The sequence below is a fragment of the Alnus glutinosa genome, chromosome 13 (genome assembly GCF_958979055.1).
Source record: "Alnus glutinosa chromosome 13, dhAlnGlut1.1, whole genome shotgun sequence".
NCBI lineage: Eukaryota > Viridiplantae > Streptophyta > Magnoliopsida > Fagales > Betulaceae > Alnus > Alnus glutinosa.
The window spans coordinates 9063844-9074767 of NC_084898.1; the positions used below are offsets into that span (position 1 = coordinate 9063844).

At 39.2% G+C, this 10924-nt stretch overlaps 1 protein-coding gene across 1 annotated transcript; it reads right to left on the minus strand.

The window, feature by feature from the left end:
- Positions 1–1746: 1746 nt before the first annotated feature.
- On the minus strand, positions 1747–10248 carry LOC133854082 (hsp70-Hsp90 organizing protein 3-like). Its single transcript, XM_062290107.1, has 7 exons — positions 9156–10248; positions 3279–3567; positions 2843–2928; positions 2510–2733; positions 2321–2387; positions 2175–2234; positions 1747–2049 (listed from the first exon to the last, which is right to left on the minus strand). Exons 1-7 carry the CDS (start codon positions 10047–10049, stop codon positions 1936–1938), a joined length of 1734 nt encoding a protein of 577 aa, XP_062146091.1. The 5' UTR covers positions 10050–10248; the 3' UTR covers positions 1747–1935.
- Between the last annotated feature and the right edge of the window lie 676 nt (positions 10249–10924).

The following is a 10924-nucleotide window of genomic DNA, read 5'->3' on the forward strand; positions in this document are numbered from 1 at the left end:
TATTTTTTTATTTTTTTTAGTTTTATTAATATATTTTTTTTTATTAAGAGTATCACGTGTCATCATTTTATTGGTGCTGACGTTGACATTAACGGAATCAGTTAAATGTTTTGATGGAATTTGACTGCAATGACTAAAGTGTTATTTTGGCATACCCTGAAGACCTCTAAATTATTTTTTATTCTACACAGAGTGATTTTTAATTTATGCTAACCACAAGGACTGATCTTGCATTTATCTTTCTTTCTCTTTTTTTTTTTTTTTTTTTTTGGTGCGTAAAAAAGGTTTAGTTTAGTTTGTTTTTTAATAATTTTAATTTTTAAAATAATAAGGGTATTATAGGAATATAATAAAAAGTGGCATTCATGGCACACCTTGGCAGTTTGTTGTATCATTTTATCTCACTTGTCACTTTATGGAGCTATTTCAAATATGGATGTTAACTCGGGGAGCTTTTTTTATATTTTTTCATTATATATATATAAAAGGCGGTTTTGTAGTTAATGATTATTAGACAGTTAATAACCGCCTGTTTGTATACCTCTACCTAAAGGTAGCTGAGCATGCAACCCCTTCTCAGGATCAGGATCCTCTCCAGTTGAAAGCAATTGTAGAGGATCTTGTTCTTTATAACATAAGGATATAATTGTAATTTTACTTTTTATTTGTACAATTATACCATTGTAAAATACCGGCTCCTCTCCAGTTGCTTTCAAGTGGAGAGGATCCTCGTGCCTTTTCATATGTTGTTTGTGTTAGGATCTTTATCTCTTGTGAATGTGTTAGGATTTTTTTTTTTTTTATGTAAAATATTCTCAATTGAAATTATTTTTTAAAAGAAGTAATGATTTTTTTTATTTTTATTATTTTTTTTTGTACTGAATTCAATTGTCATCCTACAAGTATACAATTAATTTTATACATTCAAATTTACAATGGGATAGCTCTAACAAGAGTTTGTGCAACGGGAGGAGAGTGATGTATTGGGAGAGGGAATTTGAAAAGACTTTAGGAAAAAAAAAGAAAAAAGAAAACATGTGTTACGCTTAAAAGAAATTTAAAATGCTAAACCCAATATTATTATGAAGGGAATGTGAGGAAGCAGAAACTTGTGCCATCTATCTCATTAAGAGGAAAATAGAAACCTTCGAGAACAAAGCGCAACCGGCAACACAGCACAAATTTGATGAACCTTAAAATCCTCAGGGTCGAAGATGTTGCACCTCGGAACCCTTGATTAACAAAGTACTTCAAAAAACACCGTGCCTTGTTCATGTTTTTTTAGAGGATACTTTTTGCCTTCTGTTTCGAGTAATTTGAGGTAATTTGTTAATGTTCTTGTTTTAAAAATCGAAAATAATATACAAAGGCTATTAAGCAGCTACTGAATGAAACACCCCCCCACCATTAAACGCACATCGTTTCAATCTTCCCGTGAATGGATAGGATAGTATAGTAATTCTATTAGGTATCAAGTGTCCATCAAAAAATAAAGTGACTTATAAAGTCACCATTTAATCAAAATTATCATTTGATCAATTTCACATCTAATAGTAATTTTAAGAGTCACCTCATTTTTTTTTTAGACACTTAATGTACTAATAAAATTACTCGATAGGATAGCTCCAACAGAACAAAGAGAAAGAACGCACAACCCTGATTGAGTTGAACCCAAAGAGTAAATCCAGGCGGCTAAAAACTTACAAGCCTTATAGAGATAGAACATGTGTTGTGCAGGGGCGTGTGTAGCTTAAAGCACAATAAATAAAGACGGGGCCTCCACTAAACAATTTGAAAGCGAGAAACATCTCAAAATTTTCCAACCCGAAATAGTTTTTTGTGAACTAGACAACAAGTTTTACTCAATTCACACGAGTACAATTTTGAATGATGCAAAAGTTTTTTTGTCCATGCTCGCCATCTTCCCCCTCAGATTCATCTGATCTGGACAATTCCTGCACTAACCAGCTTCTGGATCTTGTTCATCACCATTGGGTTCTTTGAGTGTTCCTGAGCGGCCCTGGGATTTTCCTGGAAATCAACCAAAACCTGCATGCATCACCCAAAACCCTCTTTTAGTCTATCCATATGCCGCAGAAAAGAAAACGTTCAAAAAAAAAAAAAAAAAAAATCCAATTTCACCATGGAAAAAAGAAATTTGACAACCAGCATACCTGTCTCATCACAGGGTCTTGGAGGATGTTCTGAATTTCAGGGTCCTGCATTCCTTTGGCCTGCAAGATGGGAAGGCTACTTCAGAACACACAGCCCAACATGGTTACATAAAATCAGTCCTAACAAAAGTTTGTATAAGTCAGACCTGTCTCTCCTTCAATTCCTCAGGGGTAAAATCCCCACGACTAGCCTTGTTAATTTGTTCTATACACCTGCAATGGATTTTGAAATGGCAGTTAAACAAAGGCCATGTACGTACTATCATGCATGTGTGGATAGGCGCACAAACAGTCAATTGAAAACCAAAGTACATTGACGTACTCATGTACCATACCTCCTCACACCATCGAGCAATTCCTGGTTGCTAGGATCATGCTTCAGCCCCTCCCTATATGTTTCCAAAGCTTTGTCGTATTCTTTCATGAAAAACTGGACAGCACCTTTTCTATTATAACCCTTGGAAAAGGTTGGATCGAGTTCAATGCACTTCTCTGCATCCTTCAATGCCTCAGGCAACGCCGTAAGTTTTGTGTAGCATGCAGCTCTATTACTATAGGCCTGCAAGGCACAAAGTGCTTCAATAGGTGATCAACGGCATTTGCTCTGGGATACGACATTTAGAAAATACTTCATAATAGTAATCAAGTATCATTAGGAGGCTTTTTACCTTTACATCTTTGGGGTTCCTTCTCAAGGATTCTGTGTAATGCTTCACAGCCTCCGGATACTTTTGCTCCTTGAAATACTCATTACCTACATGTCATGGGTACCAAACCAAGTTATATGACAAACAGCAATGCCAGCCCAAAAACCATTTATCTTAAGACACAGTTGAACGCACAAATCATATGAGCCCCCATCTAAAGAGGGCAAGAATAGCATTTTTAGAAGTGCTATGGAGTGCTATCCATTCAAAGAAAGTCCATGGATGCAACTTAAGTCAAATGATACTACAAGCCACAAAGTATATAGGATTAATAAGAAGACACAACATAGATATGAAGAAACTATTCATCTGAACGAAATTACCTCAACAGAAAGAAACCGCAACATCATACATGAAACAAACAGAACAATAGGCTGATTGTTATAGAAGGCAATACCTTTCTCACGTTCCTCATCGGCTAATTTTGGATCAAAGTACTCTTGTTGCTCTAGTTCCTTCCTTGCTTTTTCAGCATCATTTAGTTTCTTCAATGTGTCTGGATTGCGATGCTCGGTAAGAGCTTTCTGGAAACACTCAATAGCAGGTTCATAGTCCTTTGAGCATTTTGCCATTTTCACCAGGGCAGTTCCCTTCCTGGTCAAAGCTTTTGCTATCATCTTAAAGTCTGATCTAAGCTCTCTTCCCCTTTCAACAGCCTTATCACAATCTTTAATACATTCCTCAAACTGAAAAACAATAACAATAGATATTCTGAGAGTAGTTAAAAAGAAATGAATGCCAGTACCAGAAATACAGCCCATTATATATATGTTCATTGTTGCTCTGATATGTTTCAAACTGGAATAGGCATGTACTTCAAACTGAAAAAAGAATAGTGGTAGCAAGTGCTAGGGCCATTTTTGACTTATGCCACACATTGACGGGAGACCATGTTTGATGCAAGAGAAGGTACAAAAAAATTAACAAACTCCTATCAGTGCTGCTCTATCTATAGGCTAAAACAAAAGGTGCATGAAGCCAACATACCTTACATTTTATAATCCCAAGCATCACCTTATTAATGATTGGTATTACATGTTTACATACCAGTTACTGTTACGGACCTTTGTAACGGGGGATGGACGATGGTAATTTGGATAGTAGGTGCATGTGAATGGTGTGATAATAGAGGTACCCTAGGCCTCCTAATGTTAGGATTATTCGAGGAACCCTTAAAAAACTCCCAAGCAACTACAAGAGTTGTCTAATATAATTTTTCTTCTTCATTTCTTTATTGATCACTCTATTAGGTTTATATAGAGATGATTACATAAGGGAAATATAATACTTCTAACTCTAATGGGAAACAAGTCCCTTATTTCTCTCCCTAAAAGCCTGCTTACTCTAATGGGCAACAAGTCCCTTATTTCTCTCCCTAAAAGCCTGCTTACTCTAATGGGCAACAAGTCCCTTATTTCTCTCCCTAAAAAGCCTGCTTACTCTAATGGGCAACAAGTCCCTTATTTCTCTCCTTAAAATCCTACTTACTCTAATGGGAAATAAGTCCCTTATTTCTCTCCTTAAAATCCTGCATTTATTCTCCTAATAGGATTCTTGCTTTATGAGCATGTATCCTACGTTTACAATGGGTCCTCTTGCCTTAATCAGCCACTTTCTTCTCCACATAGTATTCTTTCCATCTTAGCCATGTTGTGCAGCTCAAGACTTTCCTTGGGAGAGGCATGGTATTCGGCAGCTCACTTCTCTCCTTCTTAGTCATGCTGTAGACCCGTAACAGTTACACTACTCTAAATTGTGTCAAGATTACAGGATTTGGTTTCAGCAGGTTGACCGGGTGAGGTTGATTCATGTACATTTTACATATGTATTATGGGAAGGGGGGGAAGGGGGCTGATGTGGAGGTAGCCAATTGCAACAATCCTCATCACCAAGGTTCTCAGCATTGCTCGGATTAGGTCAGAATAAGGTTGTTCAGGATATAATGAATTAAGAATCTGACAAGTTATACACATATCTTCACCCATTGCTAGCCAACCTCTTATCAAGTAATGCTATACACCATTTTATCCACATTTTATCCCCCCAAAGCTGAGGTGGCGTGGTCCCCCCCCCCCCCCCCCCAAAAAAAAAAAACTCATTTCCGTGGGGACCACGCCACCTCAGCTTTGGGGAGTAAAATGATGGTGTATAGAATTACTCAATTGATAAATCAAAACCCAATGATGTTGATAAAGAATGAAACAACCTCTTACCAATGTCCACATTCACATGAACCCCCACTCATTAAGCTAAACAACCCAATATGCCAGGGGTTATCCATAGCAAATTTTGGTTTTTTTGCCCATTAGCCCTTTCCATTCTCCAATCTCAGCAACCGGATGGATGCATTGAGATAGCTTTATAATATCTAAACACAACGCATATAGAAGAGACCCGACTCTCAATGTATGACACCATTATCTTGAATAGAGTGATCATGGTGGACCCATCTACCACACAGGTCATAGACAAAAAAGGTTGAATTTTGGGGTGTCAAAAAGAGCATCCGTCTATACAGTTTTGTCACAAGCGAAAGAATCCCATAGCTATCCGTAATTTTGCGTTCTTGTAAAATGTACGTCTTGGAAATTAATGAAACACCCACATGGGTTAGTAAAATTAGAATCCAAATTGAGATCAAAGAGTAGGTGAGGTGGTTATTTGATAACTTCGTACTAATTTGGATTGGAATAGAACTCTATTATCATGGGTTAATACATCTCTCTCTACTAGAACTTCTCCCTTCTTAAGACTCTAGTATGACCACACTCAAAAAATAGAGCCAAAAATTCTTCTCTCTACATCCATAATCTCCAGGGTTACCACCATCAAGAACCCTAAAACTTGAAGTGTGAAAAATCTAAAGAGACTAGTAGCCTCCTAGGTGACAAAGAAGAGCTTTGGTTCGTCAGAGTGTCCAATCGTTGGACGTGGGTTGTAAGAAAAGCAACAAATCCAACTTGTGGAAGATTCGCTTGGAGTGAGGTATAGAGTCGTGTGATGTCACATTCATCGAGAATGATTATCCTAGCATTGGTGAAGCAAAGAAAGATCTTGAACTTTATAAGTTGCAAGAATTAGACAGAGTTATACCATCTTTTGGGGAGGGTGGAAAATCTAAAACTCATCTTGAAATCGCCAAAGATAGTGGGAGTAACTTACCTCCTACTGGGAGTTTACCACTAGAGAGTAACTCACAAGGTTCTCAGTCACGTAGAAGTGAACGTGAAATCATTCCTTGTCATCGTTTTGAGATTCATGGAGTCTTTCATGTGTGCTTTGTGTAACCTTGATGAGCCTGCTTCTTATGAGGAAGCATTAACTACACCTGCTTCAAATGAATGGTTGTTATGGGAGATGCGATGAGTTCCATGGCAAGGAACCAAGTTTGGGATTTGGTTGATATTCCGTCTAGGCGTAAGACCATTGGAAAAAAAATGGGTCTTGAAAATCAAACGCAAGGTAGATGGGGCAGCTGGCAAGTATAAGGCCCGACTCGTGGCGAAGGGCCATACCCAAAGGGAGGGTATAGACTATGAAGAGACATTCTCCCAAGTGGTGAGATTTGCCTCTATTCGCCTCATTCAAGCTACAGTTTTACATTTAGATTTGGAAATTTTCCAAATGGATGTGAAGACGACATTTCTCAAAGGAAAACTAGACAAGATCTATATGGATCATTTTCTGATTCTATCTCTATATGTAGATGACATTTTATTAGCTGAAAATGACATGAAGATGATTGTCACCAACAAAGGGTGATTGTCCTCTACTTTGAGATGGACATGGGAGAAGCAAATTATGTGCTCGGGGTTAAGATCTTGAGGGATTGACCTAGAAAACCTCTTCACTTGTCTCAAGAGACTTGTATCAAGAAGGTTTTAGAGCAAATTCCACATGCACAATTCCTTACCCATAGACACTCCAATCAAGAAGGGATATGCATTGAGCCTTGACCATTGCGCAAAGAATGATGAGGAAAAGGAAAAAAAAATGGGTAAGATTCCCTATGCAAGTGCAATTGGAAGTATGAAGTATGATGTCCACTATGTTGTGTACATGACCAAACATCTACTTTGCAATTGGTACGACCAATTGTTATCAAAGCAACCCAAATTTGTTCATTGGCAAGCAGTTACGCGAATTTGCCAATACCTTCATGGGACATCAGATCTCGTTTTTTGCTATCAAGACGAAGATTTGAGTTTGAAAGGATATAGTGATGTTGAGTGAGCCAACTATGCTTATCAAAAGAGTGGGCCAACTATAGAGATGAGAGCATAAATCCACTACAAGTTATGCATTTCTACTTAGTGGTGGAGCTGTTACTTGGCACAGTGAAAAACAATCATGCATTGCTTTGTACATGATGGAATCAAAGTACGTTGCTTGTTCAACAGCAGTACAAGAGGTTGTTTGGTTGAGGAGATTCTTTCAACCCCTCTTGCAAATGATGTCGTTAAATATATAATGAGAGTATGGCAACTTTGGCATATCTCAAGGATCCCAAATACCATGGAAAAACCATTCGTGCGAGGAAAGGTGATCCTACAACATATCTCTTCTAACAAGATGGTAGCTAATCCTCTTACCAAAGCTACTACTAGAAACGTTTTTCAGACTCATGTCAAAAGCCTAGGACTTTGTAGGATAAGTGGCACCTTTATGGCAACTAGAATAAGATTCATATGGTGTTCGAGTGTAACAAGCACAATTGAGTGGGAGCTCTACCATAACATACATTTTTCCTATAGTATGTGCCATATACAACCAATTATGGGAGTGACTGAATGGATTCATGCTTTGTCACTATGTGAGCCCTAATAGACCAAAAAGGATGGTCTATCCTACGCCCTTTGAACCTGGAACTATGTCATGAAGTGGATACTTGATGTTCCTACTCTAGCATGTTATCTTAGGACCATAATTCATAATGTCTTGCAGAGCATTCTAAGAAAGCGGTCAAAGTCTAAATGAATTGACATGAGTGTCTTGGGTAGATTGTTTGAAGCACACCTTCAATTTATGGCTCATAAATTAGGCAATTATGTCATTTTTGTTTTTGATATAATCATGAGCATATATTACATGGTACAAGGTCCACCATTGCTTTGATCCATAAGCTCATGAAGGATAAAAAAATGTTTAATTTGGTGTGATCGAATCGTCTGGGTCATGGATGAGATATAACGAGTAATGTGCTACCCTATGCCTTCTTGTCACGTGGCACACTTCCTGTATGAGGAGATTGTTTGGATGAGGGATCAGAAGGAGACAGTTCATGGGTATGGTGCCCAATGTGGACGAGTGAGAGATGTTGGAAATTAATGGAACGTCCACATAGGTTGGTATACCTAGAATCCAAATTGAGATCAAAGAGTAGGTGAGGTGGTTATTTGATAACTCCCCACTAATTTGAATTAGAATAGAATTGTATTATAATGAGTTGATAAATCTCTCTATACTATAACTTCTCCCTTCTTAGGACTCTAGTAGAGAAACAATATGTTGGCTATAAAAGGAATTGCCGTACTTTCATGAACGCACTCAGAAAACAGTGAAATTTAGTCTCTCTCTACATCAATAATCTCAGGTGTTACCATCAACAATCCTAGAACTTTCAAATTGAAAATGCTGAAGAGATTCAAGTAGCCTGCTAGGTGATTTAGAAGAGCTCTAGTTTGTGAGATTGTGCATTGGACATGGGCAGTAAGACAGACAGCGAATCCAACCTATGGGAGATTCGCTAGGAGTGAGGTATATCGAATAACCTCATTTTAAAGTATGTACCACTGATTAATGGCTAAAGGTACTTCTTCCTAGCCCAACCATATTCCTAAACCATTACCCGCAGTACTAAAACAAAAATCCCAAACCATCCACACATAATAAAACATAAAAAAAGTGAAAAGCAGACAAGAACGACCAAAGAAAAAGCACGTCACATGAAGCCTAAAATGGACAACAAATCAGAATTCCCTATAAGCGCCCTTCCACATTAGACCCATCTTGTCTTTGTAAATGCACCTAAAAAGACTCCACCAACCTTTACTTTCGAGTTTGTTTGACACATACCGAGGAGCAACAGAGTTCAAATTACATACGCATATACAAGCATTTTAAAGATAGTAATATTGAGGCATTCGTCATCTCAGTCAAATGCACCATGAGTATATAAATTAAATTGTAACCAAAAGCAAGCATAATAACAAATTAAAGAAAGGGAAAATCAGGTCCAAGCAAGAAGTTCTGTAAACCAGATTCGTTGGCATACCTGACCCATTTCCAGATGAGTAGCGGCGCGATTCAAAATATAGGAAATGTCATCGTCGTCCAACTCCATGGCCTTCGTATAGTGCGCAATCGCAGTATCAAAATCCTTCTTCTTATACGCCGCATTGCCCAGCTCCTTCTCCAGCTGCGCCTGCGCTTTCCTCTCCTTCGTCTCCCTCTCCTCCTCTGTCAGATCCATCGGCTCCGGAGCCCGTTCCTTCACCGGCTCGGCCTCCGCAGGCCTCTTCCTCTCTGGCGGCGGCCGCGGTGGCGAGGAAGACTCCGGCATGTCCGTGTCCTCCGACGTGGGCGTACGAAACTTTACGTTTAGCAAAACCCCAAGCGCTTGCATAACCCTCTGGTCCTTGAGATAGAGGTTGAGACTGCTAGGGTTTTTCTGGATCTCCTGCATCATTTTCACGAAATCTGGCTGCTGAAGGTAGGCTCTGGTGCTCGGATCGGCGGTGAGCTTGGCCCACATCTCCGGCCCTGAGAACGCGTCGCCGAAGGGGTTTCCCGGCGGCGGGGCCGCTCTGGACCGGGAAGCCGCAACCTGGGCGTCGGTTAAGCCAGATTTGAGGCCCTCGTTGTTGGGGTCGTACTCGAGGCCCTTCTTGTACGCCGCAACGGCGTCTTCATGGTGGCCCAAGCCGACGTGGGCGGCGCCGAGCCGGCTGTAGCCCTTGGACCAGTCGGTCTTGAGCTCGACGGTCTTCTCGGCGTCGGCGAGCGCCTCGGAGTACTGGTGGAGAGAGGCGTAGGCGGCGGATCGGTTGGAGTATAGGACGTGGTTGGTCGGGGCAAGCGCGATGGCCTCCGTGAAGTGGCGCACGGCGGTAGAAAAGTCTCCGGCGGAGAAGGCGGCGTTGCCCTTCGCTTTGGCTTCTTCGGCCATGGAAGGAATCAGAGAAATCGTAGACAAAAAGGTTGTGTGTAGAAAGCGTAGGAGGGTTTTGGTAAAAAATGATGAGGGGCAGTGAGCTTATACATATATATATAATTAAGTAAAGGACGAGAGAGTTCTGGCGAGTGGGGCTTCTGGAATGTTCGGTTCGTGAGCGACTTTGTGGGGGAGGGGAGTCCTTGTTTGGAAATGGGACGATTAGCGTTTTGATCGGTGAATGGATGCGCCAATGACTCTATATTCATCATTTTTTATTTTTGGTCAAATATTCTATTTTATTTCTTGGATATTATCTATGTGTCACAATGTAATGTTTCCCTTATGATTAAGTTAGGGATGATAAATAGTTAACTTAAAAATAATTAACTATTACCATGTAATTGGAGAACGTTAAAATTAATTTTAAATACTTTTTTTTTTTTGACAAAATATTAAATACTAAAGACATGCATTTAATCACATTTTGACATATGTTAACAAGTTATAAAAAAAATTGTTAGCGTTACATACGAATGGGGAGAGTGGGAAGTACTTGTGTAGTAGGATTCTAGGAATAACAAGATAAGTTCTTCGGTAGTAGTAATTAAATAAGAGGATGTCTCCTTGTTGGACAATGCTTGATAAGGTAGAACTGTAAAAGTAATAATTGTAGTAGAGATAGAAGTAGTAAATAATGTCTTTTAGGTTTTATGTTATTTAACTAGGACTCTATCTTATAAACGTCTATATAAGAGAATAGTCTATATGAATAAAATCATCAAAGTATTCGGTATTCAACTCTTAAGTTGTTTTGGAAGGTACAGGGTTCTTTGAATTACTTACTCATTATTATAATCACTATTCATCACCATAGGGAAGCTTAGGAA